Raw genomic sequence first — 27672 nt, 5'->3', positions numbered from 1 at the left:
GCCCGGAGCTGCCAGACGCCTGACGCCTGACCCACGGGCCCGGGGCGAGGGGTGGCTTGGCCGCCTCCCTGGGGGACCCCGGGGCCTGGGCCGAGCCGACAGGGGGACAGTGCGCCCCCACCCCCGCGCTCGGGCGCCGTCCCCCGGCCCAGGCCTCGCGCCTCGGTCATCGCGCACCCGCCCGGTGCAGCAGACGCGGGAGGAAAGAGCCGGGGGTGGGTTTCTGGCCACGCGATGGCCGCTCGGGCGTGAGCGCGGTTTGCACGCGTCAACAGCAGCTCAGGGCTCAAGCTCTGAGCGCGCTCGGGCTCCCTTTGTGCGATGACCCGGGATCAGGGCCCTGCAGGGACGGCCTGGAGGGCCGCGCGAGTGCCCAGGTGACCTGAGCGCCCGGCTGGGGACCCGCGCACCGCGGGCCGCAGAAGTGCCGGGCGGTGACACCCACCGGTCTCCGTCCCTCAGAGCCTTCATCTGCCTCCCGATGAGGCACGCAAACAGCGGGCCCGTGCGCGCCCGGGGGAGGAGGGGCTCGGCCAGGCCGCCCAGCCAGACGTCGATGTTGTCCGGGTGCCCGTACAGGTCCAGGATCCGGCCGGCGAGGGTGGCGTTGGCGACGGCGGAGCGCAGCTCGGCCCGCGTGTGCAGCCGGCCCAGGCCGCAGAACTCCCTCCACGCGTTGTAACCTGCGGGCAGGGACGCCGTTCTCTCCTTCCGCGCGTCCACCCGCCGCCTCACCGGAGCTGGGCCCCACGGAGGGCCACCGCCCTGCCTCGTACCTGCCGAGTGGAACGTGCCGGAATAGTCCAGCCCAGAGTCAGGGCCTCCCTGAGGACCCTGCCTCGCACCATGCCGGCAAGTCAGTGAGGATGAACCCCAGACACCGTATTGCACAGCGACCAGAGTGCGGCCGCCGGGGGCCTAGGGGGGAGGCCCCGAGGCAGCGGGACTGGCTCCCCGTGGCCGGTCCATGACCCCCGCTGCACAGCAGAGGGGACCCGTGAGGGGTGCCCCTGGCCCGGAGGAGCCCCCAGGCGCCAGGCAGGTCCATACATGCAAACTGGGTGTTGGTGGCAGGGGCCTTGCACGGTGAGCAAGGTCGACCATGCAGCTGAACGACGGGGTCCCCTGGAGGAAAGGCCACGGCTGGCGGGGGTCAGGGAGGGGCGGGGAGGGTTGGGACAGGTGACGGGGCCGGGGATGGAGTGGGGAGCTGGGGGCAGCCCGGGAAGTGGGTCCTGGGTACACAGAGTGGCCAGAGTTGGCACTGCCAGTGGGTGACAGCCTGGAGGTGGCAGGACGTGTGCTGGCCCCGGGAGCGGTGAGAGGGAGGGACAGCTGGTCAGTGGGCCTGCGACGCCCCGACAAGCACCAGGCCAGACCCCCTCCCTCTGCCTCTTTGGGGGCTGCTCTTCCTAAACGCCGGGCTCCTGCCCCACTGGGAGGCCTGGGCACCCTGCCGGGCTCTGAGCAGCGCTGAACGGTCCCCCGTGGACGAACCAGGGCCCTAGAACTCGGCCGGGGATTGGAGGCCCTGTGCTTCTGACCCCACAGGCCCTCGTGGTGAGCCCCACAGCCCAGGTTGGAGGCAAGCCTGGGAGGAGTCCAGGGGGAGCTTGGGGAGGAGCCTTGGGGTGAGAGGTAAGCCAGGGGAGGAGTACGGGGAGGAGCCCGGGAGGAGCCTGGGGAGAAACCCGGGGAGGAGCCTGGGAGCAGAAGTTTAGCCCAGGAAGGAGCCCAGGGAGGAGTCTAGGGGGGTGATGAGAGTGGGAGGTGAGCCAGGGGAGGAGCCTGGGGAGGAGCCTGGGGAGGACCCTGGGGAGGAGCCTGGGGAGGTGATGAGAGTGGGAGGTGAGCCCGTGGAGGAACCTGGAGAGGAGTATGGGGAGGAGTCTGGGGAGGAGTCTGGGGAGGAACTCTAGAAGGATCCCTGGGAGGAGCCCGGGAGGGAGAGGTAAGCCAGGGAGGAGAACGGGGAGGAGCCCGGGAGGAGCCTGGGGAGGAGTCTGGGGGTGGGAGGTAAGCCAGGGGAGGAGTATGGGGAGAAACCTGGGGAGGAGCTTGAGAGCAGAAGTTTAGCCCAGGAAGGAGCCCAGGGAGGAGTCTGGGGAGGTGATGAGAGTGGGAGGTGAGCCCGTGGAGGAGCCTGGAGAGGAGTCTGGGGAGGAGCCCAGGAGCGAGAGGTGAGCCCATGAAGGAGCCCTGGGGAGAACCCAGGGAGGAGCCCGGGGAGTGGGAGGTAAGCCTGGGGGTGGCCCTGGGGAGGAGTCTGGTGAGGAGCCCTGGGGTGGGAGGTGAGTCGGGGGGGAGCCCGGGGAGGAGCGGGAGTGGGGAGACCTGGCAGGCCGTGGTCCCGGCCCCGCTGCAGGTTTATGGACGCCAGGTCCAGGCTGCCCGAGCTGCCCAGCACGAACAGCCTCTCGGTCAGCTCCTCGTTCACCAGCTGCCCCTGCACCGGCAGCTTGGCGGGGCTCGCGAGAAGGCCCCTCAGCACGGGGTCCAGGCCGCCTGCAAAACATCAGGGCAAGGCGAGGTGGTGCGAGGGTCCTCGCGTGGACAACCCGGCTTGTGCTTAACAGAAAACCCCTCAAGGCCACGCATTCACGTTGTGCGGTTCTGCGGCTTTCAGGGGCCGCGTGGGTCCTGCCTGCGGGGAGCCGGCACCCGGTGGGGCCCCGGGACTGACCGGCAGTGCGGGGGGGCAGGTCTCAGGGCCCAAGGGGACCCAGGGCCGGAGCCCGGGAGCCCTGAGGAGCGTCAGAGAGCCCACGGAGGTGTCTGGCCGAGCGCTGGAGCCACTTTCCCGTGAGCACAGCTAAGGGACCGCGCTCAGCGCAGTGTGCTGGCAGAGCCGGAGGTGCCAGGGAGCGACGCGGGGTGGCGGGTGCATCCGGGGAGCACCGGCGGGGGGGGGGCGCACCTTCCTTGAGGAGCCTCCAGGGGCTGAAGAAGGCGTCCTGCAGCCGCAGCGGGGGGAGGCCGGGGTGCTCCTGGAAGCGGGCGTCCAGCCGCCTCACCAGCGGGTGCACCGTGGCGTGGCCGAAGCGGAAGGCGGCCGTGGAAAACACGTTGGACACGGTGGGGTCCACGGTGGGGTCGTAACCCTCGTAGGGGCCCACGTGCTGCTGGAAGGCCTCGGGGCCCAGGACTTTGGGGACGTAGTCCCGCAAGGTGATGATCTAGGAGGAGGGAGAGCGGGACGGCTTCTGAGCAGGGGCGGCCGGCCGCGGGGGAGGGTGCGGCCTGGGCGACACGCAGCGACGGGGGAGGACCTTCTGCTGCGCATCCGGGGGCCAGACTGGTCCCGGGAGGGACAGGCCGTCCAGGCGAGGGGACAGGTGAGTGCATCAACGGGCATCCTCATAGCTCAGACCTTTATGGGGCCGGGGAGCCATGTCAGCAACACCCCCAAATGCCACCCGGGCAAGGCAGCCCCACAAAACTTGGGGTGCACCGCACAGATGCCGGGCTGCCCCCTGCACCCCCGACCCCACCCCTCGACCCCTTCACCCCGGGCGCCCCGTCGACGCTGCAGCTCAGAAGGGAAGTGAGAGCCCCGGGAGCTCCCGGACCCGAAGCCTCTTTGCCGGGGTTTCTGGGTTAGGCCTGCGCGGTGTCCACGGGGCAGGGGCGTCCACTGCCAGGGCGGCTGCGAGCAGCGGGACGCCCCCCGCGGGGAGGAAGTGCCGGGCGCCGAGGGTGGGAGGGTGGCCCGCGCTCCGGGCGGCTCTCGCAGACTAGAAGGGATGCTGGCCCGTGTCCTTCCTCCCTCCCCGGGCTGCGTCTGAGCTCGTGGGCTCTCCTCGTGGGAACGGAAGGAGGCCCCCCTGCAGGGTCTCCTCGGCGGGGGCCCAAACTGCGCGCATGGGTTTCGCAGACCAGGCCTCCTCCCACCGTGGTCCCGGCCTGGAGGACGCGTCGCATGGCTCTTGGCGCTCTCGGGGGCAGCGGCGTGCTGGGGGCGGCAGGGGGGAGGGCGTGGTGGGGCTGGTGGCATCCTGCAGCCACGCGGCCGGCCCTCGGCCTGCGGTTCACGGGGCAGGGGCCCGGCCTGGCCTGCAGCGCTTGAGCCCCAGGCTCCGATCCCAGCGCCCCTGCCGCCCCGGAGCCCCGGCAGCGGTCCCGAGGCCGCCAGCGCCCGTGGCTTCTGTTTGACGTGCGGTCCCGGGAGGACCGGGCACGGGGGCTCCGCTTGCAGCTTCAACAGTCACTCCCTTTGCTGTAAAAATCAGCGTCCGAGTCTTCCGGTGTTTGCTGCGACCTTGGCCAACGGGGGGCATCCAGGGCGGGTCAGCCGAGGGGAGCCGTCCCGTCCGGGCACGGGGCTCTCGGGGGTCAGCCTGTCAGGGCCCCCGGCTGCTGGAGGAGCAGCAGCCCCTCCACACAGGACGTGTTTCCTGAGTGCCTGGCTGTGCTCTGCAGGAGAGCCGCGGGGAGCACCCCCGCCTCCGGGCCGGGGGACGCCGGATGGACGCTGGCCCAGCGCCGCCAGCCAGATGGCTCATCCCGGGGAGGTTTGGGGACCAGAGAGCGGCCCTGGGTCACGGGGGGGCAGGGCATGCAGACCTGTGACGACCTGGTTGTGCAGGACCTGGTCCTCAGCCCAGGCTGGCGTCCCAGGCGCGTCCCAGGGCTTCTCCCACCTGCCCAGGGGTCCAGGCGGCCCCTCCCACCCGGCGTGGGCTGGGCTCCACGGCTGTTCGGTCTGCCAAGGGCACTGGGCGCCTCGTCCTGAGCACGTCCCCCCACAGACCCGCACAGGCCCCGTGAGGAGGGAGACCCCGGGGATGCGCCGCCCGGGGCTGTGTCGCGGGGCAGAGGGGAGTCTGGGCAGCGCTGCCGAAGACGTCTGGGCAGAGGCCTCCGCGGCGAGCGGCTTGGGGCTCTGGGGGACAGAGCGGGGCTGGTGTGGGGCTGGGCGGGTGCAGGAGGCAGAGGGGCGGCTCCGCTCCGGGTGCGTGGGGGGAGCAGCAGCCACAGCCCCCGCCGCGTGTCCCTGCACCTGGCCGCTCAGAGCTGGGGTGGCGGCCGCGGGGCTGGGCTCTCTCTCTCTCTCTCTCTCTCTCTCTCTCTCTCTCTCTCCTCCTAATCTGCAGACACTTCTTTTAAGGACATAATGCTTGTCAGGAGGGAGCGATCCAGGCCAGGGAAGCGGGGAAGGGGGACAGTCTTGCGGGCCACCAGGGACCCCTCGGACGCAGCCCACCTCTCGGCAAGGGTTTTATCGACGCTGGACGCGACCTCGCGTTATTTTAGGGTTTCCACCGTATTTGCAAAAAAACACCGAAGAGAAGCTATTGGCTGAAAAAGCACGTCAGGGAACCTGGAAGTAAACGGTGACGCCAGGAAAGGCTGACAGGTCCTGGGCAGACGCGGGGCGGGACTCCTGGGGTGACGCTGGGGGCCCGGCTTCCCTCGCACGCTCAGCACACCCCCCACCCCGAGCGCCCTCGCCGGGCACGGCCGGTCCAGGGGCCGGGACAGCAGAGCCCACGGAGCTCACGCGTGGGGAAGGGGCACGGACACAAGGAAGCACGCCCGCCGGCGGCGGACACAGCTGGGAGGACTGCCCGGGGCGGAGGCGATCAGACACCCCCAGGTGGGGCCCGAGAACCGCTCCCCTGAGCCTGGGTGAGACCCCACTTTGTTCAAGGTCGGTCCCGTCTGACGAGCTATGGGATCGTGCTCCCAAAGGGCCGGGCCTCAGGCCGCGGTGGATCGTCCCGCCGATGGGCCTCCAGCCCGCTCACGGAGCCCGCACGGCTCCCGCTCACTCCACCAACGCCGCGAGGTCACCGTTCGCTGCCCGGCCCGTCGGGGCTCGGCTGCGTGTGTAACGTGAGCCTCGGGCCGTCGGTGGGCGTGTCGGGGTCCCACGCTCTATCCCGCCCCCACCGAGCACGCGGGGCACCCCAGCGGCTTGCGCACCTGGTGCAGGGCGCCCACCACCTTGCGCGCCTCCTGGTAGGCGGTGTCCGCGCTCCAGTGAGCGTTGAGAGCCTTGAGCGCCGAGGCCAGGCGGTTGTGCTCGCGCAGCCACAGCGTGTGAAGGGCCGCCAGAGTGGGGACCTCGCTGGCACGGCTGTCCCCCGCCAGGAAGCAGGGCGCTCCGGCCGTCCCGCGGGTGCCGGGCTCGGGCACGCAGGCCGCGGGCGCGGGCGGCCGCGTGAAGGGCAGGTGGGCGCGGCCGGCGTCCCAGTGGCGCGCGTTGACGCGGAGCAGCCCCTCGGCGCTGGTCCAGTTGCGCAGCTGCTTCTCCAAGGCCGGGGAGCTGCCGTACACCGTGGACGCGTCCAGGAAGGACGTCAGCCCGTTCATCTGCTGGCGCGGGTTGGCCGAGCTCAGGTTGCCGAAGAAGGCGCCTTGGATCCCGGTGCCGCAGGCGGCAGAGGAGCGGGAGAAGGGCAAGCAGGCGGGCCCCGAGGCGTCGGGGGGCAGCTGCCGGGACAGGGCGGTCAGCCGGCTCTGCAGGGACCCCGGGCCTAGGAGGGGCCGCGGCCTGCGACCCCGGCGGCGCTCTGGCCCGTCCCCCTGCACTCTGGCAGGAGCTGTGTCCTGCCCTCACTCCAGCGGGCCACCCGGTCCTGCGGGGTCAGCGAGGCGCCTGGGGCCCAGGGTCAGCGAGGTCACAGGGGCCCGTCCCCACCTGGTCCTGCAGGGTCAGCGAGGGGACAGGGGCCAAGGGTGAGGAGACAGGGGCCTATCCCCACCCGGTCCTATGGGGTCAGCGAGGTGACTGGGGCCTGTCCCCACCTGTTCCCACCGGGGTCAGTGAGGTGAGGGGGCCGTCCCCACCTAGTCCTGTGGGGTCAATGAGGAGACAGGGGCCAAGGGCGAGGCGACAGGGGCCCATCCCCACCCGGTCCTGCCAGGGTCAGCAAGGTGACAGGGGCCCAGGGGCAGCTAGGCCACAGGGGCCCGTCCCCACCTGGTCCTGTGGGGTCAGTGAGTTGAAAGGGGCCCATCCCCACCTGGTCCTGCCAGGGTCAGTGAGGTGACAGGAGCCTGTCCCCACCTGGTTCTGCTGGGGTCAGCAAGTGAGAGGGGCCTGTCCCCACTGAGTCCCGCCAGGGGTCAGCAAGGTGACAGGGGCCCATCCCCACCCGGTCCTGTGGGGTCAGTGAGGTGACTGGGGTCCGTCCCCACCTGTTCCCACCAGGGTCAGCAAGGAGACAGGGGCCGTCTCCACTAGTCCTGCTGGGGTCAGCGAGGTGATAGGGGCCGGTCCCCACCTGGTCCACAGGGTCAGCGAGGCGACTGGGGCCCATCCCCACCCAGCGAGGCCATAGGGGCCCGTCCCCACCTGGTCCTGTGGGGTCAGCGAGGTGACTGGGGCCCGTCCCCATCCAGTCCTGTGGGGTCAGCGAGTTGAAAGGGGCCCGTCCCCACCTGGTCCTGCCAGGGTCAGTGAGGTGACAGGAGCCTGTCCCCACCCAGTCCTGCTGGGGTCAGTGAGGTGAGGGGTCCTGTCCCCACCGAGTCCCGCCAGGAGTCAGCAAGGAGAGAGGGGCCTGTCCCCACCCAGTCCACAGGGTCAGCAGGCAACAGGGGCCCGCCCCACCCGCCCCTGCAGGGAGGTGTTAAAGCCCCTCCGTGTGCTGCTCCTCCTTGCGGGATGAGGGCGATAGGACAGTATTTACAGGGACCACCTGGCTCGTCTGTGGAAACCCTGGTCGTCCCGGCGCCCAGCCCCGGGGCCACCCCCGCCCGCCGACGGGTGCACACGTCCTGACACGCGCCTCGCTTCATCGCGTGTGGCGGCGTGGAAGCAGCAGAGCTTAGAACGACGTAGATGCTCGTGGACGAGGGGGTTGCTTCAAGAGCCATAATGCGTATTTCAAGACTCTAAGAAGCCCTAAAACAATCAAATTTCCGTCCACTTAATGAAGTGGGAGAAGTGCACTAACTATGGCTGATGACCCCACGAGGCTCAGAGCCGCACACGGAGAGGACACGTGGGCACACACACGCGTGGACACCTTCTGGCCAGATGCACAGGCTATTCCCGACCACTCACCTCCCCGCGAGGACACGTGGGGATTTTGACATTTCACTTCCTAGTTCTCCCATTCTGGAAGTGACGTCTGCCACAATGAGTATCTTAGGAAGTGTAAGATTCTACCTGGATGGGAAAACACGGGCTCCGGTTCTCACACGTCAGCTGGCAGTCAGCTCCCGCCCCGAACGCCGCTCCGCTGGCACTCTGCGGTGTGAACGCGACGTCGTGGTCGATGTACTGGCCCCACGCCGTCAGGAGATCCGAATACTGGTCGTCCTCTGTGACGGCCTCGTTGGGGACCCGGATAACCTGTCTGGTCACCTCCCGCACCTGGTGAGAGACACCAGCTTGTCACGTGGGACGGCGTCCGCAGAGAAAGAGGTCACCGGGGGAGCATGCGTCGTGGTGCGGCGGCCGCTGGCGGGACGGGGAGCCCTAGGTCGTGACCTCGGGCGGGACGGGGAGCCCTAGGTCGTGACCTCTGGCGGGATGGGGAGCCCTCAGGTCATGACCTCTGGTGGGACAGGGAGCCCTAGCTTGTGACCTCTGGTGGGATGGGGAGCCCTCAGGTCATGACCCCTGGTGGGACAGGGAGCCCTAGGTCGTGACCTCTGGCGGGTGGGGAGCCCTCAGGTCATGACCTCTGGCGGGATGCGGAGCCTTAGGTCGTGACCTCTGGCGGGACGGGGAATCCTCAGGTTGTGACCTCTGGCGGGATGGGGAGCCCTCAGGTCATGACCCCTGGTGGGACGGGGAGCCCTAGGTCGTGACCTCTGGCGGGTGGGGAGCCCTCAGGTCATGACCTCTGGTGGGATGGGGAGCCTTAGGTCGTGACCTCTGGCGGGACGGGGAATCCTCAGGTTGTGACCTCTGGCGGGACGGGGAGCCCTCAGGTCATGACCCCTGGTGGGACGGGGAGCCCTAGGTCGTGACCTCTGGCGGGACGGGGAATCCTCAGGTTGTGTCCGCTGGTGGGTCGGGGAACCGGTACACCGAGGTGTGGCGCCCGCTCACGGATGGCTGGTGCCCGTGAAATCCAGCGGTGCGGCACAGCACCACCCTGAGCCCGGGGCGTTAGTGGGGAAGGCACCTGTGGGCTGTGTCCAGCCTAACGCACCGGTTTGAGGTGATTTGGGGCCTTAGGTAACTGCTCTGAGTCTCAATTTCTTTGTCTGTGAGTGGATGTGAGATGCTGACCTTTGGGGTTGTCCTCGGGATCAAACCAAGAGTCGTTTACTGAACGTCTGGCCATCGGTGAGGTGATGGCTGTGACTGGGGGCAGGGCCGGGGGCCCGGAGGGCTGTTCCCAGGCCGCCACCCGTTTGCAGACCTTGAGATGGGGGCGAGCCTGGGTTTCCACGGGGATCCAACACCACCGTGTGGCTCCTAAACTCTGAGAGCCTCTCCCGCCTGTATCAGAGGGGATGCGGCTTCGGGGGCCGGGGAAGAGGATGCTCTGTAGCCCCGTCCACACCAGATGGTCCCCTTGTGAGCCCCGCGCCTGGATGGTCGCCCCAAGAGCATCACTCCTGGACGGTGGCCCCGTGAGCCCCGCGCCTGGACGGTGGTAGCGCTGAGTAGTTTCAGCAGGAGCAGGACATCACCAGCCCGTGTGAGGATTCCTGAGCCCATTGTTCTAAGTAGCCGTGAAATTCTGGCAAATACGGGTTTACAGACCCTAGTCCCTGAGTGCTGAGTCCGGAGGGCGCGGGGCTTGAACAGCCTGGCATCGAGCAGGAAGGGGAAGGTGTTACCCCTCTTTAGGGACGGGCGGACGGAGGCTGGGGGACCTCAGACACCCGAGCCCGTGCCCTCCCACAGGGCCCCCGGCTGCAAGGAGCACCCATCCTCCTGCTCAGTGCCCCCGGCAAGGACTGCCCGGGGAAGGGGATGGCTTCGTGGGGGACGGCGTGCTGGTCCCCAAGCTGCTGTGGTCAGGTCCCGACCTCTCAGGCCGAACAGAGCGTCGCTGTCATGTTTCTGCAAACGTCCTTCATCACACACGGCACGAGGCCGCACAGACTAAGTCACGGAAGCCAGTGGTCGGACTGAGGGCAAAATGCCCACCTTTTAACCAGAGCGATCGGTGGACTGGACTTGGCTTGCTTCACCAAATAACGTGCTGCTGGGGTAAAGCCACCCACTGGCATCAACGAGTGAGACACTAAACACTAAAAAGTATCTTTGCTACGCCTCATCCTCTGCCGGCGGGTAAAGGAGTGAAGGGGTTTATTTCAAAATGTCAAAAATGAAGGCCCCCGGGCGGCTCCGTACATTAAGCAACCGACTGTTGGTTTTCGCTCAGGTCATGACCTCAGGGTCTGGGGCCTGAGCTCAGGGCTCAGCAGGGCGCGTGCTTGGGATTCCCTCTCTCCCTCTGCTCTCCCCTCCACCCTTAGAAATAAATCTTAATAAAAAAATTAAAAAAAAACAGAAAAGGCAAAATGATGCCGAGTTAGATGAGCCTTGATCTAAATCTGTTTTGTCCTGGTCACTGGCCGGTGACACTAATCCCTCCACACCTCAGCTCCCAAAACGTGGAGCCCTGAGCAAAGCTGCCAGACACAGGTGCTGGGGGGTGGAGGGGACGGGCCCCGAGCCTTCGCGGGGAGCCCCCCATCCTGAGCGGGGTGCACAGGTGCTGGATGGAGGGGATGGGCCCTGAGCCCCGTGGGGAGCCCCCGTCCTGAGCAGGTGCACAGGTGCTGGGGGGATGGAGGGGACGGGCCCTGAGCCTCCGTGGGGAGCCCCCATCCTGAGTAGGTGCATAGGTGCTGGGAGGATGGAGGGGACCGGCCCTAAGCCCTGCAGGGAGCCCCCGTCCTGAGCAGGTGCACAGGTGCTGGGGGGATGGAGGGGACCAGCCCTAAGCCCTGCAGGGAGCTCTCGTCCTGGGGGGTGGAGGGGATGGGCCCCGAGCCTTCGCGGGGAGCCCCCCATCCTGAGCGGGGTGCACAGGTGCTGGATGGAGGGGATGGGCCCTGAGCCCCGTGGGGAGCCCCCGTCCTGAGCAGGTGCACAGGTGCTGGGGGGATGGAGGGGACGGGCCCTGAGCCTCCGTGGGGAGCCCCCATCCTGAGTAGGTGCATAGGTGCTGGGAGGATGGAGGGGACCGGCCCTAAGCCCTGCAGGGAGCCCCCGTCCTGAGCAGGTGCACAGGTGCTGGGGGGATGGAGGGGACCGGCCCTGAGCCTCTGCGGGAACCCCCCGTCCTGAGCGGGGTCTCAGCAGCAGGCTGGCATAGACGGCGGGCGGTCTGGGGGCGTCTCGGGGACCTGCATAGCGCAGCGGGCCACGGTGCCTACCGGGGGCAGTGGGAAGCCGCTGTACAGGACGTGGGGGTTCCACCCTCTGGGCTCACTGATGCCGTCTTCATAGGCGGGCGGCAGCCACCTCGCCAGCGCTGTGTTGGAGGCTCCCCACCTGGGGTGGTCTCTGTGGAAACAAACGTGACACGTTCGATCACAAAATACCCTGTATTCGTAAAAAAACAAAAAACAAAAAAACCCAAAAAACGGAAAACAAAAAAAACTGATAGATGCATTAGAATGGAAATATCAGTGCAACGCATGAAAGAAATGCAAATTTTCTTATTGAGAAAAATGTGATATTTTTTTAAAATGGCTATTTGGGCATAAGATGGCCAGGTGCTCCCGTTCCCTGGCATTCATCAACCAGACCCCGTGGACACCCCCGGCAGCGGGCGTCCCTGTGGTGGCTGCAGGGTCTTTGCCGGGAACGGCGTCAGGCGGCCACTTTGGGGCAACGTGCGGACAAGTGCCCGGCGCGGGAGGTCACGTGGCCGGGGGGCGAGAGCTGGCAGAGATCGGGACCCAGACTCGGTAACTGGCCTGCGCATCGGGGTGCAGGCACTCGGGACACCGATGTAGCCAAGTCAGCAGGATCGTGACGAGGTGAACGGTCTCCTACAGGTTTTGGAGTTTTCAGGAATATAAATGTTCATGCGCCCGTTGCTTTGCTCCGACCGAAGTCGTCGTCGCTATTAAGGACAGCGTGTTCGTGGATCCTTCTTACATACGGGACCGATTTCGACGCGGTGCCGAGGGCTGAAGGGAACCGGGTGCCCCCGAGGGCGTCGCCGGTCTGGGCCTCAGAGACTCGCCGCGTTTGATGGGGACACTTGGTCCTGGCATCGGGGACAGACTGAGCGGTCGGTGCCACACGGCCCCGGACTGACCTTCGGGTCCCGGGTGGCTGCTGCCCCGACCGGGAGCCTGGGGGGGGCTTGGTGGCAGGAGCGACAGGCGTGTGCGTGTCCGCAGGGCCCGCGGGGCCTCGTTCTACTTTCGATCCGCTGTTGACTCCAGGACACCGAAGTGGCTCAATTTGCAGAACAAGGGGCGGGATGGGTCCGCGTGGACGCGGGCGTGCGCTTGAACACAGGGTCGGGCTCCTCACGGGTTCACCGTGACCGACAGTCCAGGACGTGCCGCCCGGGGGAGGCGCAGCGTCACCCAATTAAACAAATGAGTCGCTCGCTTCACCGCGTGGTGAGTGTTTTGCTGATGGACGTTGATCGTCCAGGGGCTTCCAGGCCGTCGCGAGAGCCCCGGGGCGCCTGCCCGTGTCCGCGGGTCCTCAGCCGGGCGGGACCCTGCCCGCGGGGCCCCGGGAGGGAGCGTGGCCGAGCTGGGGCGGCGACAGTGCCGGCGGGGTCACTGGCTGTCACAGGGCCGCCCAGCGCGGCGCGGCCGACGTTGCTCACGCGTCACTGGCCCTGCCCGCCGTGGGATCCCCGGTCCGCTGCGCATCACGGGTTGTGAGGCTCGGGGGCTCGGCCGCGTTGGGGACTTGGTCACGAGCTGACCCGGGTGAGCGGACGGGAGCATCTCTGGCGGAGACGTAACCAGGGCCGCGGCGCCTCCAAATCGCTGTGATGAGCTGGACGTGCCAGCGCCCCGTCCGAGGCTCGGGCACCCCGATGCCCTGACGTCCCGGGTCCGAGAGACAGAGGCAGGTCTCCCTCCCGCCTGTCCGAGCTGGAGGCTGGAGGCTGGGAGGCTGCAGTCAGCGTCTTCCTGGCCATGGCGGGGGGGGGGGATGGGCACACGCTCTTGAGGTGTCTTGAGGTGTCACCTGGTGTCACATCCTGGGGGGCCCTCACGGAGCTCTGACCTCTGAGTGACGGCCCTTCCCACGTGGCTCCCACCTGCCTGACGCCCCGTCGTTGGTCCGAGGTGTGAGAAAGCTCAGTGCACGGCGCGGGGGCCTCTGGCTGGAGCTCCTACGGGAGGTGCCGCAGCCCCGAGAGGGCGGGATCCGCGCGGGTGGACGCCGGGCCCCAGGACGTGCCTTCCCATCACGGGTGTGGGGTCGATACCAAAACCCCTGAAGCCTCACCCGTCTGGCGACGCTTGTCCCCGTGTTGGGCCCCACGTATCCCATCCAAGCAGCAGCAGCAGCAGCAGCGACACACGCGCTTCCTCAGAGGGTCAGGCTCCCCGGGCCGGGGTGGCCGCGGCCCCGTACGGGTCCCGTGTGGTTTCGGCTCTTGTTCCAATTCAAGTTCAGGGTTCGTCCACCACCTTCCCCGACCTCGTGCTCCGGGCAGCCGGCCTGTCCTGTCCGGTGGCCGCCGGTTCAAGCAGTGTCAGCGCAGCCCCGGGGCCGCCGCTCTGTGAAGGACGCTCGGCGCGGGAGCCGCAAGCACCTGGTGCCCGGAGAGAAAGGGGCGGGCACACGTGCACCCTCACCTGCTCACGCTCGGAAGGCGGAGCCCACGTTTAATTTGGGTTTTGACAATTGTTTCGAAGACTGAACCCCGAGAATCACGTTATCACGGAATTACGCCCTGACGCCCGGCGTCCCCGGGGCCCGCAACTCAGGAGCAGACGTCAGACGTTGCCTTCGGGCCGGTCCGACTCTGGGCTTGGAGGCCAGATTCTCCAGCGAGGGGGCTCCGTGCGGAATCACCGGGTAGTGGGGTCACGTCCCGCAGCCGCGAGGTGTCCCCAGTGTCGGGGAATGGCAGGCCGGGGAATGGACCGGCTGACGGGCTGCGTCTCCGTCGCTGCGTCGATGCCAACGGCCTCTGGGTCTCCATCCGTGCGGTGGGCGGCGGTGGGCGCGGGCCGGGCTGGCGGGCCGTCGTCGATGACCCACGTAAGCCCGGGCCACGACAATTCTGTGCGATTTGGAGAAGCAGCCGTGGCCGCGCATGGTGGGTCGCAGCAGCCGCCCGGCGGGAGCCTCCCCGCGGCCTCAGCGGTCACGCTCACGGCCTGTGGCGAAGCCTCGGGCCACGAACCAAGAGGTCAGATCCCGTCCGGTCATCCCGCGGTGACGTCCCTTCCGGGGTCGCGGTCGCGGGCCGCAGGCAGGCACTTCAGCACCGGACACACTGCGCCAGGTAAGCGCCGTCGCCTTTCACGGAGGCAGAAACGGCCCAGACGGCCGACGAAGGCCACCGGGCGGCCACTGCCCCGTCCTGCGGCCCGACCCGACGGCGCCGCTCACCTAACGCCCCGCTCCCCGTATCTGGAGACCGGGTTTGCTCCCAGGGAGGACGGCGGCGTGCTGCCCACTCGCTCTCGCGCGGACGAGGGAAACGAGGCCCCACCGAGGACCAGGCTCCCGAGCGCAGAGCAGGGCCCCGCGTCCACGGGCGCCGTCCCCCCTCCCACGAGCAGCCCTCGCAGCGCCGGTCACGTCACGCAAACTGCCGGCGGGACAGCCTCCTTGCCGCTGCCGCTAATGCCTCGTGTGGTGTGTCCGGCCGCCGGACAGTCTCGGCGAGCGAAGGCCAGGCCGCACCCCACGGGACACCCGGCCCGCGCGCCCCTGCGGGAAAGCCAGGAGAAGTGAGGAGCTTCTAGGTCCAGCCTCGGGAACTCAGAATTCACGCTGCGGGGCCTGAGCGCGTGTGGCCTAGAGACGGTCGCGCGGCCGGGAGGCAGGACCCGAGCCCGAGCCCGAGCCCGAGCCGGCGGCACCGCGACGGATGAGAGGTGAGGGGAGCAGGAAACAGGCCACTGTGCGTCCACCTTCCGTCCAGGAGGGACAGGGACCCGTGGGCGGGCCCCAGGGAGTAGGGACCAAGGGCGCTGACGCTTTAGTGAGAAACAGGGAGCGCGGCGGAACTACCCGCACATCCGAGCCCGGAGCCTGGAAACCGCGTAGGGGAGTCCGGCCACCGCGGGGCCTGGGACGGACGGACGGACGGACAGACGGAGGCCTGCGTCCTGCTCACCCCAGACGTGCCCTCCAGCCCGAAGTCCGAGCCGGCCGCGTGGGGGCGGCCACAACCACCCGGGGGCGCAGAACACGCGACAGGAGGACACCAGCCTGCCTGTCGTCCCCCTCCCTGCACAACCCGCCGTCAGATGAACCCGCGGAGTGGGCTGGACCCGGGTGGTGAGAGCACACGCAGGCCGGCGGGTGGCACGGACCCGCCTCCGGGAACTGCCCCGTGCGGGGTGTCCCGTGTGCCCCGGGGACACCCGCGCTGCACAGCCTGTCCCTCGGGCACACCCAGCGCCATCGGGGGGTGGAGGCTGGCGGAGGAGCCTGGGGCGACAGGAGAGGTCCTGGATCAGGCACAGGGGCCTGGGGATGCCCACAGGTGTACAGGATCCCAGGGGATGCCCAGAGGTGGGGGACAGGGGCCCAGGGGACGCCCACATGTGGGGTGACAGGGGCCCAGGGAACACCCATGGGGGGGGACAGGGGCCTGGGTGCCCCCCAGAGGTGGAGAACAGGGACCTGGGGACGCCCACAGGTGGACAGGAGCCCAGAGGATACCCAGAGGTGGGGTGACAGGAGCCTGGGGGGCACCCAGAGGTGGAGTGACAGGCCCGGGGGACGCCCATGTGTGGGGGACAGGGGCCTGGGGGACACCCAGAGGTGGAGAACAGGGGCCTAGGGACACCCACAGGTGGACAGGAGCCCAGAGGATTCCCAGAGGTGGGGTGACAGGAGCCTGGGGGGCACCCAGAGGTGGGGTGACAGGGGCCTGGGGGGCACCCAGAGGTGGGGTGACAGGGGCCTGGATGATGACCCCAGTTGGGGAGACAGGAGCTTGGGGGACACTTGTGGATGGGGTGGGGTGGCGTCCAGGATGGGGTGACATCGGTGGATGGGGTGGCTCCAGTGGATGCTCGTGGACGGGGTGGGGTGGCGTCCAGGGGACACTGGTGGATGGTGTGGCTCCAGGGGACGCCCGTGGACCGGCCGTGTGAGGGGCCCCAGGGTGCTGAGAAGCGGGAGGAGACCCCCCCGGGCCCGCAGCCCCTCCGGGTGGCCTCTAACCCCGCTGCCCCCAAAGCGGAGCGAAGCCGGAGTGCACCCACCTGTTGTTGCAGGCGCCCGTGATGAGCCGGTACTTGCGGGCCAGGCAGGTGTCCGGGCACCTGGGGGGCAGCATGTGGGGCCGGCACCCGGACGCGTTGGCAATCGTGTCCAGCACGGCTTCGGGCAGCGTGTCTAGGGGAGCACCACGCGCGTCATCCCCGTTGGCAGCCTCTGACCTCCCTGCTGCCTCCCTCGGCCGACCTCTGCGCTGGGGACGCGCGTGGGCCCGGTCGCTCCCCACGGGGGCCCGGCTTCTCCTTCAGGCCGCGGCTCATCAACCCGCGCCTCCCGCTGCGGAGACGGGCTGACAGGCGACGGCGGCTCCGCGACCCGCGGCCAAGAAGCCAGAGCTCGGGGCGTGGAGCCGCCGGTGACTGTTGTGCAGCCGGTGCCATCCGCCGGCCCGACGCCGCCGAGCCCCTGCCGACCTGGCGCCCCACATCCTCGCCTCCACCCGGCGCCCCAGGTCTTCGCCCCAACGCCCCCACGTCCTCACCCGACCCCCAGCTGCCCCCATTCTCACCCTGACCCTCTGCCCCCACGTGACTGCACCTCCTGGACGGGCTCCTGCAAACCCCCACCTTCCGTCCGGGCCGGGCCAACACCCCCGCGCTCTCTGATGCCAGGACGGGGCTGCCGGGGGCTTGAGCCGTTTCCCCACGTCCGGAGGGGGCCGCAGGACCTCCCAGGGGAACCCAGACACCTTCCCTTGGCCATGCGGTCCTGGGTCGAGGCCCTGGGGCCTGCCCCTCGGGGCGCTCACCGGTGAGAGGCCGGGATCGCCCCAGCTTCCCGTAGACCCGCGTCCTCACCGCCTGCACGGAGGCTTCCATGATCTCCGCCGCTCGGGAGACGGCTCGGCTGGTCGGCTCGGGGAGTTTGGAAAAAGACAGAAGCTGCGACGGGGAAGGGAGCCCCCTCTTGCTGAGGTCTCTACGGCACAAGGGGGGACATAAAGTGGGTCACTCAGAAGCAACCGCTAAGCTCTCGAGCGGACCGTGGGGCAGGAGCCGGGGACCAGCACCGAGCACCGTGCGGGTTGGAGGGTGGGCGTCCCCGGACCCGAGCACGGGGCCAGCGGGAGATAAACCTCCTCGCCAAAGTCCAGGCGGACGCCCTCGTCGTGCTTCCCCGGGGAGCGGGGCCCTGGGCGCGTGCACCCCGTCGAGGGCCCCGGGTCAGCCAGACTCCCAGCCCGGCTCCTCCCTCCCGCCAGAGCATCACCCCCAAGGGCGAACACGGTGACAAAGCTGCTGTGGGAGAGCCCAGATGGCCCGGTGGGGGTGGGGGTGGGGGCGCCCTGCACCGTCCCCGGCCTCTCACGTATCACCTCAGCCCAGGCCCAGGTCGCTGTCTGCCCCGACCTGGGACCCAACACGCCCCCACCACTGCCTGCAGCCAGACCCCAGGATGCTCCCACCACCACCTGCAGCCAGACCCCAGGACCCTCCCCACCATCACCTGCACCCAGACCCCAGGACCCTCCCCAGCACCACCTGCACCCAGATCCCAGGACCCTCCCCACCATCACCTGCACCCAGACCCCAGGACCCTCCCACCACCACCTGCACCCGGACCCCAGGACCCTCCCCAGCACCACCTGCACCCAGACCCCAGGACACTCCCACCATCACCTGCACCCAGACCCCAGGACCCTCCCCACCATCACCTGCACCCAGACCCCAGGACCCTCCCACCACCACCTGCACCCAGACCCCAGGACCCTCCCACCATCACCTGCACCCAGACCCCAGGACCCTCCCCCCACCACCTGCACCCGGACCCCAGGACCCTCCCACCACCACCTGCACCCGGACCCCAGGACCCTCCCACCACCACCTGCACCCGGACCCCAGGACCCTCCCCAGCACCACCTGCAGCCAGACCCCAGGACCCTCCTCACCATCACCTGCACCCAGACCCCAGGACCCTCCCCAGCACCACCTGCACCCAGATCCCAGGACCCTCCCCACCATCACCTGCACCCAGACCCCAGGACCCTGCACCTAGACCCCAGGACCCTCCCCACCATCACCTGCACCCAGACCCCAGGACCCTCCCACCACCACCTGCACCCAGACCCCAGGACCTTCCCCCCACCACCTGCACCCGGACCCCAGGACCCTCCCACCACCACCTGCACCTGGACCCCAGGACCCTCCCACTACTGCCTGCAGCCAGCACCTTCCTGCCCCTGATGTGTCGGTGACCCTTGTCACTTCCCGGGGTATGTGGGGTCACAGTCCTGAGCATGTGGGTCCTGGCCGTGGGCACGGGGGTCCCATGGCCAATTCATGCACCTTCCTCCTTGAGTCTGCAGCTGCTCCCTCGGGGTACCCCCCCCCATCTTCTCTCCTCCTGCTCCCGTCTGTCGGCCTCCCTGTGCGTCCGTCTCTCTCTCTCCGAAGCAGCAGGACCACGGCCGCTCCCTCCTCCAGCAGAGGACCCGTGGCGGCCAGGGCGATGCCTGCATCAGGTCACGGGGTCATGCACTTGGGGAATGAAGACCTTAGAGGCGCTCGATCCTTCCAGTCCCACCAGGCTCCCACCGATGGGACTTTTCTCCTGGTTTTAGCAGAATTCACGAGAGCCGCCGGGCACCGGGCGCAGGCACCGCGGCTTTAGCCTAGGACGTGCTTTGGAAGCCTTTCAGGGATCAGGATAAAAATACTGAGAAGTGGTCTCGTTTGGGGGACTCGGGTTGCGCGTTTCATTGTTTCACAGGCCAAGTGAGCGAGCACCGAAGTGTCGGCGGATCCTCGCTGCCGTGGAATGACTTCCTGGAACACGCCGATGCTTTCCCTGGTTAGTGAGCGAGGAGCGAACGGCCGGTAGCTCCCCGACCACAACTGGGAGGCGACGACGGGGCAGGGGTCTTTCTCGGCGTTTCGAGCGGGAAGAGCAGCTGGGGGACGGGGTGAGGCTGTCGCGGGCTGCGAGGGAGGCTGCGGGGGGCGGCCCGGCGGCTCCGGGACCGATGTGCGAGCGCCGAGCGGTGCCAACCGCCCCCCTCTGTCCTGCGAGCCGGCGCCCAGCCCCCGCCGTGCGGACCCCGGACCCGTGGCGCTGACCTGCCTCCCCCGGTCCCTGTTCTTCCAACAAGCGCCAAGTCTGCCGGCTTTGCCCGCGCAAACGCTGCCTCCCCTCCGAGCACGTTTCCGGTTCCTGCGTGTCCTGGACCCGAATCCCCAAGGACCCCAGGTGGCCCCCGGGTGCAGCCGCAGGGACTTCCTGTTGGACGCTGGTCCTAGAAGACTTTTGAAGAAACATCTAGAAGCCACCTCAGAAGACCTCGCCGATGACGTCCGTGATTGGTTTCGTCGTCGTGGCGTTTCCATGGAGCCTCCCCACAAATCAAGGGGGTAAAAGGAATCCGGGCCCCAGTTCCAGGGCGCAGGGAGGAGGGAGACGAACGGCCTTCCTTCCCTGGGACGTGGCCGGCCCGGGGAACCCCAGGGACCCGGTCCTTGGTCCTCAGAGCGCAACAGCCGAACAAGCCTCGGGATGACCCTGAGACGGCGGCTGCCTCCCCGTGCACCCGTGACACCTGAGGGCCCAGGTCCCCCCAGGCCCAGGGAGGAGCCCTCGGCCCCGAGGCAGGCCCCATGGCCCGGCTTGTGCAGCCGGAGGTCCCCGGAAACAGGCATCTCACCTGCAGCCTGGGGTCACGGGGCAGCCGCTGACCCCGCCGATGGGCTGTGGGACACGTGGATGTGCCCCCGCCCTGGTGCTCAGACCCACGGGAGCCGTGACCCGGGGACAGGCACGTGGGAAAGCCTGCGGAGGCCGGGGCGGCGTGTGCACGGGGGCAGACGCCGCTGGGGACAATGCCCTGGAGCTCTGGGCTGCTTCTCGACCCCTTATGGAGCAAAGGATGCTCCCTCCTTTTTCCCCGTCCACCTTGACAGGGACGCTTAGGAAAGGGGCAGCTTTGGGGGCACCCGGCGGGCTCAGGGTCATGAGTTCAAGCCCCACGTTGGGCGTGGAGTCTGCTTAAAGGGGGGCAGCGTCGGAAGGCGGAGGTGGTGTCTCCCCTGCAAAACGGTCCAGCGTAGCACAGGCAGCGTCCCACCGTCCTGTCCAGGGCAGGGGCCGGGGGCGGGGTGCCCGGGGCACAGCGGGAGCTTTGGAAGAGCAGGTGACGCTGGGTGGGGGGCCTCATCTTGGTGACTTTAGGGTGCTGCCTCCATCGTAGGTCCAGGGACGCAGACTTGGAATTGCCGGCGACGGGGTCAACAGGGAGACTGTGGGAGAGCGCCAGCTCCATCCCCAAACTGGACAAACCCACAGGTACGGCAGCCAGAGCCCCCGAGCCGCCGCCGCACCAGCGGGGCACACGCAGAAGCCCCGGGGAGTCTGGTGAGCGAAGGACAAAGTGCAGGTCCCCGAGCTCGGGGCGTCTAGGGAGGGAGGGGCCTCGGGCCGCAGGGACCCTGCAGGTCCCCCTGAGGTGACAGCGTGACGCCCCCGTCCCCAGCGCCTCTGCCATCAGCACGGGGCGCGGCGGGCTGGCCGCTGGCCTGTCCACAAAAGCGCAGACCCCCCCGCCGTCTTGACACAGGCAGGGCCTCGTGTGTTTTCCCACCGGCACAGCGAGCGGGGCCGGCGCGTCACGGCGCCTCCTCTGCGTATCGTGATGGGAAAGCCGTTCTCTTCTCCAGCCGCAAAATCATTAGATTTGTTTCGAGGCGTAAAGATATTTCATCATTAGCATGTTTTAGGGCCCCTGGGTGGCTCGGCGGTGGAGCATCTGCCTCCGGCTCAGGGCGTGACCCCAGGGTCCCGGGATCGAGTCCCCATCGGGCTCCCTGCACGGAGCCTGCGTCTCCCTCGGCCTGGGTCTCTGCCTCTCTCTGGGTCTCTCGTGAATAAATAAATAAAATCTTTAAAATTTTTCCTGCAAGCTGATGCTTCACCAGCTGGTCGAGCGCCGTACGTGTCTGGTGGCCTGCAGCGTGCCCGTCCTCAGGGGCAGGTGCCGCGTGCGTGTGTGCAGAGGGGGCGTGAAGCGCGGCCGGTACCTGCGGGCCCGGCACCCGGCGTGGACTGCAGACGGCATTGGCTCAAGAAACAGAGTTTGAGTGAGTCAAGCATGATTCGAGCGTCCTCCAAAAGCAGATCTTTCCCATAAAATGCCCCCGCTGAGCCCCACACGCTCCCAGCACGCAGTCCATCCTCGGGGACGTGAGCCCGTCCCCCACGACCGTCCCCCACGACCGTCCCCCACGACCGTCCCCGTTCTTCAGGGTAACCTGACACGGCGCCGCTCCCGCGACGGCACGAGAAACGTGGTGTCTCTCTCTTTCCCGCGTGGACTCAAGCGCTTAGAAGACAAGTAAAAACTGGCTTGCAGCCAAGATGGACAGCAGGGGATTTTTCGGGCGAAATGATGGCAATTTGGAAGGAATCGACTCCGCCTTGTGACCCGTTGTAAGAGCTTATGTGGTTACGAGTCAACGGCCGACGAGATGAGGTTGAGGCCAAGACCTGCTGCTTGCTGCTTCTACGACATCTCCTGTGACCTCAGTCCCTTAGTGTTGATGTCGTCACACATTTAAAACCAAGGCGCTTCTCAAGGACTTGGAGCAGGTGGACTTGGTCCTGCAGCAAACGCCCTTGTGAGGCCGTGTCCAGCCCACCCCGCTCTGGCCTCCCGGCTCCTCCTCTCTGCCCCCAGGAGAGCAGCCTGCCTGCTGCCGGGACCCCCGCCTGCCACCAGAACACCCCACCTGCTGCCGGGACCCCGCCTGCCACCAGAACACCCCACCTGCTGCCTGGACCCCCCACCTGCCGCCTGGACCCCCACCTGCCACCTGGAACCCTACCTGCCACCAGGATCCCCCACCTGCTGCCTAGACTCTTCAACTGCTGCTGGACCCCCCCGCCACCACCTGGAACCTCCACCTGCCGCCTGGAACCCCCTGCCTGCCGCCGAGCACTCCTGCCTGCTGCTGGGACCCCCTGCCTGCTGTCTGGACCTCCACCTGCTGCCTGGACCCCCCACCTGCCGCATAGACTCCTTACCTGCCACCTGGATCCTCCACCTGCCACCGGGACCCCCGCCTACTGCCTGGACCCCCTGCCTGCCACTGGGACTCCCCACCTGCCGCCTGGACCCCCGCCAGCCACCAGGACCCCTGCCTACCACCTGGTCCCCCACTGAGCACTGGGATCCCCCGCCTGCCACTGGGACCGCAGTGCCGAGTCCCGGTGAGATCACCCTGCTTTGCTCTGTGCCTCGTTCTTTGAGGATCTTGCCACGGAGCCAGGGAGGTGAGCTCCTCCTTGGCAGACTGGAGATGGGGCCTGGCGGTGGACGGCGCGCGGGGCCAGCCCTGCCCCGGCCACGGCCCCACCCGGCCCCGCCCGGCCCCGCGGGAAGGCCTACCTCCTCCCGGTGTGCTGGATGGCGCCGTCCACCACGCGCCGGCTCTCCTCCACGATGCCGAGGACACTGGCCTCTCCGCTCTGTCCTGTGGGACAAGGCGCCACACGGAAGCAGGTTCGAGCGCGTCACCCTCTGCTGTGGCCAGTGTCCCCCACGGGCTCCGGGGCCGTGTGCGGGGTCCTGACCCGGGTGCCCCGTGGGCCCTGTTTCCACGCGTCCCAGGGGCAGGGGCTCCCCCTGCAGAGCCGTCCGCCCGCCCAGACGCCCTCTGGTGACCCCGAGAGCCCTGAGTCCTGTTACCTGACCAGTGACGCGGTGAATTCATGATATTGCCCTGATTGAAGCTGTGCATTTCGCCAAGATGAATTACTCCCATACGGCAGCGGTTTCCAATGACAAGACTTGCATTTTATTTCACGCTGGAGCTATTTACCAAGTCCTATGCCCCGAGCGCTCAGTCCCCGGGAACTTGGTACACTGAGGCCTAACCCCCAGCGCCCCGTGTGAGCACAGTCCCAGGGGCCCCGTGCTGGCCTTGGGGATGAAAACGCGAGCTGTGGGGGCCGCGCGGGGGCTCGGGAAATCTGTGGGAATCGCAGAGGCAACGGGTGCCCTGCCCATGGGACCCTGCGCCCGCGGGTCCGCGCAGCGGCTCTGGAGCCAGGCCCCGGGAGCCCCCCGAGGCTGCACCGCCGGCCCGGTGCTCACGTCGGCTCCGCTGCCCGGGGATCGCTGGGACGGAGGCGGGAGGTGCTCCCGGCGTCAGGGGCGGCTCTGCTCCCCGGTCCCCGCCGCCAGCCCCCCGAGCGCCCCTCCTCAGGTGCGACCCGTGACCCCTCGGTGGCTCCCGGCCTCCCGGCCAGCAAGGCCCGGCGAGGACAAGCTCAGCGGCGGCCTTTCGTCCCTTCCTTCACCTTCCAGTGCTGACCTCCCGCAGCCGTTCGGTCCGCGCTCACCTGCTCACCTGCCGCGGGGCTGGGAGGGCCTCCACCTGCGGCCCGGTAGGCGGCGGCACCTGCGCCAGCCTCGTAGAGCAAACAGCTGCTAGGCCTGTGCCACGCGGGGCGGCCGCCAGGACCCCGGGGCCGTGGGGACCCTGCAGGGCCTCCCTGGGGCACCGCGCTCGCCGTCGGCTGGAGCCCGTCCCCTTGGGGACAACTTCTCGGCCCTGTGCACCCTTCACCTCGGGTTCGGGTGCTCCCGGCTGCTCCTCCCGACACGCCGCGGGGTCCGGCACCGGGAAACGCATTTCAGTCCGTCCTCCCCGTGGCCTCCTCAAGGGCGGGCTTGAGCTCGTCCGCGTCGGGGTCTCCTCCCGAAGGCAGACCGAGCGCTGGCTCTCGCCGGGCAGTGGCCGGGGCCAGTTAGCGGGTCCGCGGCGCAGGCGACCCCGGACATTGGCGGCCGTTAGTGGGGCCGTGGGGCTCCGCCCATCCTGTTGGGCCTCCTCTCCCCCCTCCTCTCTCCTCCCCGTCCTCTCCTCCCCCCTCCTCTCTCCTCCAGTGTCTTCCGACCAAGCCTTCACTGGCATTTTCACATCAGCGTCACAGGCTTGCGGGTTATTCTTCAGAGCGTGTGTATGAAATACGTTCTGGTGCTGACAACCCTCGCCCAGGGAAACCTGATTCTCCGGTGTGACCGTCCCTGGCGGCGTCTGCAGGAGCTGGGTCGGTGGGCTTTCGGGTTCAGGGCCGGCTCCAGCTTGGGGGGGTTCCCCACACCCCGCAGCGGCCGTCGCTGGCCGTCCCAGATTTCCGATTTCCACTCAGTCCTGCAGGATCCGCCTGGAGGTGGCGTCACAGCCCAGGGCGTGGGGGCTCAGCCCGCAGGACACAGGCCACAAGTCCCAGACCGGCAGCTGTGCCTCTGGCCCACGGCCACGCCTGGGGGGCTCCGAGGACCTGGTCCTTAGCCCCTTGACTCTGCAGAGTGGCCCGCGGAGCTCAGGAAACACTCGATCCACTAGTTTGCTCAGGGATGCAAGTCAGCAGCCGGAGGACAGATGTGTGGGGTGAGGTCCCCATGACGCTTGGGGCCAGCTCAGCGGGGGCCTTCTGTTCCCCAACCCGGACGCGCTCCAAGCCCGTGCTTCTGGGGTTGTAAAGGCTTCGTTACAGAGTCACGGTGACCAAGTCACTGGCCATTGGTGCCGGGTCCACCCTCCGGCCTGTTCCTTCCCCAGAGGCGGGGTTGGGGCCTCGCATCCCATGGTGGGTCCTGCGGCCACCAGCCCCCACCCCGGGTCACCTGAGAGCTTTCCACGTTCTCCTTATTAATGTCACAAAGGGGTCCTGTGGCCACTATCAGGGGAGACCCTGAGTGTTTAGGGGCCTGTGAGCAAGAAAGGGGAGCAGACTGTCTACACAGGAGACATCCGTCCTGGTGTGGAGGACTGAGTACGTCCTGTGCGATCACGGCAGCGCAGACGTGGCTCCTGAGATCCTCTGTCCTGCCTGGGGCGGCGGGCCCGCCCTTCCTTCCGCGCCCTGCACCCCCAGCGTCTCAGACCTGGCGACTCTGCACCTGCCCTCTCCCTTCTGGAGAGTTCCAGGGCGGGTCCGACCGGAGGACACCTGCCTTCCGAGGCGGTCCCGGCTCCCCAGGACGTAATCGTGTACGTGCGGGCGCTGGAGCCTGGGAGGCCGGGGCCAGTAACCCCCGTGCTGCCCAAGGGAGCAAGTGGAGCGTTTCCGGAGTGCTCGTGACCAGCAGGGAAGGGCAGGGGCGCCCGGACCTGCCTTCCGGAGGCCGCACCCCACGGAGCCCCCCGCGTCGCTGCTCCCTGACCTGGGACTGGTTTCGCTCCGAGCCCTGCGCCAGGGGCCGTCCTGACGGAGGCGGCTGGCCGAGACCCGATGGGCCGGAGGAGGTTGCCACTTCCCTGGCGCGGCACATCCTCGCCGCGGCTTGTTTGCAGCTTCCCGCGGGGCTGGCGGCGCCTCCCATGGCTCCCGGGCATCGGTTCTCCGTGGCAGCTGCAGCTTGTGGCGCTTGCCGTGGGGGTGATGGTGCATCGGTCTGGACTCTGCACGGACGACGCGCACCCCCCCCACCCTGTGCTGATGAACACGACCTCCGTGGGGACCTCCCCCGGTCTGCAGAGGGCACTCGCCCTCTCCTTAGGCTCGCGGGGCCATGCAGGTATTTTCAAGCAAAAATGGAATCTCCCAGGACGCCCGGGGGGCTCAGCGGTTGAGCATCTGCCTTCGGCTCAGGACGTAACCCTAGAGTCCTGGGATCGAGTCCCACGTCGGGCTCCCTGCATGGAGCCTGCTTCTGCCTCTGCCTGGGTCTCTGCCTCTCTCTCTGTGTCTCATGAACAAATAAATACAATCTTGAAAAAAACCCTAAACCTCCCTCCACCACCAACTCATTCTTGCCCAGAACGTTCAGGCGCCGCCGTTTACTGCCCCTGAGCTGAGCCCGCCTGGGTCCCACTCTGGAGCTGTGCCTTAGTACGAGGGGGCCCCGGCCTCGCTCCTGCCCCCAAACAGCCTGACCCTCAGGTGTGCGTGTCCAGGACCTACATGTGTCCTTGACCGTGTGTCAGCTGGTCTGTGGTCCAGGTGTGGGGCTTCCATGGAAGGACCCAGAAGACAGTGAGCTTGGACACAGCTGCACCTCTGGCCTCTGGGGCCCCCGGAGGTGACCGGGCCCTGGACCCGGGCCTCTGGGCCCCCTTGGGTGGCGATCCTCTTCCCGGCTGCCAGCCCGACGAAGACCCCACCCGGTCCGGTGATAAGAACCCGAACTCACGCAGAAGCACAGCAGCATCACTAGTTAACTCGGCTGCAGTGAAGTGTGACCATCTCTGAAGGTCTACCACGGGCGATCATGCCGTTTCTAAGCTGCTGTTAGCCGGTCGTCAACCGGGAAAACAATAATCCGTTATATTAATGAATGCAAACTGGGAGCACTGGGAGAGAAAATATATCTTCTGAGTGAGTAATTTGTGACGTAAGCAGTTAATAAGGCAGCTTCCAAAATACGGCAGTTGGCAACAAAATACGCCGGAGCGCAGCGTTCTGGTCAGACGGTGCATTGTGCGTCCCTCATACACGTATTCCGGGTTTAAGCAGGAAGAAAATCCAACTCTGGGAGACGGGGCAATAACAGAGCTAGCGACGCTGCAGAGACCACATGTCCCGGTTTTTTAAACTGTGATTCCCGAATCCAAAAATGTGCCGCAGGCAGGCGGCGACGGTCTGACGAAGGCTCCGATGCATGACCACCCGGTCACGTTTGCCACCCGACTTCTAGCTTTGCTAGTTTGTGGTTTTTATGGAAGGAACGAAGTAAGAGGACCAACTCCTTCACTGGCAACACGTCTGCTGGACAGGCACGGCGCGGGCGGCTGGGGTGGGCGCTCAGCCCCGTCTGTCACCCAGGACCCTGCTTCCAGGACATGCATCATTCACAGGAAACGCTTCTACGGCAAAGGCATGAGCAATTTCTCCCAAAGAAACTTTTTTTTTTTTTTTTAGATGTTCAAGCAGGTAATACGGGGATTCTCAATGATCAGAGGATGCGTGGGGCTGTTCCGGGGTCCCCCGACCCTCCCCCGGGGCGACCGTGGACAGTGACCTCGTCGAGGGTCGATGGTCACAGACCTAGTTGTTACTCACCCCACAGGAGGTCCCGGCCCCCGAGGAAGAAGGGGAGGAGGCCGCGCGCGAGGGCCACCAGCAGCGTGACGCCCAGGACGGCGAGCGCTCTCACCCCCCAGGCGGAGCCGGCGGGGACCAGGCCGACCATCACCATCGGGGCAGCGTCCTCGGGGCGGCTGTTCCGGGAACTCGGTCGTCAGCTGGACGCTCTCTCCGCGGCTCTTCCCTACTCGTCTCGACACCGGCCCCGACCCCACAGCTTGCGTCTGAAGCCCTGGAGACTCCGGTCGCCTCCCGGACCGAGGGTGCGGCTGTGCGGGGCCGAGGCTGCCGCCCTATAAACCCTCCAGTGCCCACTCGAGCGTCAGGAG

The 27672-nt window shown here is 67.7% G+C and overlaps 1 protein-coding gene across 1 annotated transcript in view; it reads right to left on the bottom strand.

Moving 5' to 3' along the window:
- The window catches only part of TPO (thyroid peroxidase), a 35668-nt gene extending 8219 nt beyond the window's left edge, over positions 1-27449 (bottom strand). Inside the window, exons 1-10 of the mRNA XM_055327672.1 lie at positions 27320-27449; positions 22695-22779; positions 17070-17239; positions 16306-16438; positions 11302-11431; positions 8120-8326; positions 5926-6435; positions 2918-3176; positions 2335-2505; positions 446-683 (exon numbers count right to left, since the gene is read on the bottom strand). Of these exons, the coding sequence (XP_055183647.1) occupies positions 446-683; positions 2335-2505; positions 2918-3176; positions 5926-6435; positions 8120-8326; positions 11302-11431; positions 16306-16438; positions 17070-17239; positions 22695-22779; positions 27320-27449 (2033 nt within the window). The remainder of the gene's footprint in view (positions 1-445; positions 684-2334; positions 2506-2917; positions 3177-5925; positions 6436-8119; positions 8327-11301; positions 11432-16305; positions 16439-17069; positions 17240-22694; positions 22780-27319) is intronic.
- Between the last annotated feature and the right edge of the window lie 223 nt (positions 27450-27672).

This window comes from Nyctereutes procyonoides, unplaced genomic scaffold (assembly GCF_905146905.1).
Source record: "Nyctereutes procyonoides isolate TBG_1078 unplaced genomic scaffold, NYPRO_anot_genome, whole genome shotgun sequence".
NCBI lineage: Eukaryota > Metazoa > Chordata > Mammalia > Carnivora > Canidae > Nyctereutes > Nyctereutes procyonoides.
This window is presented reverse-complemented; position numbering and strand designations above follow the sequence as displayed.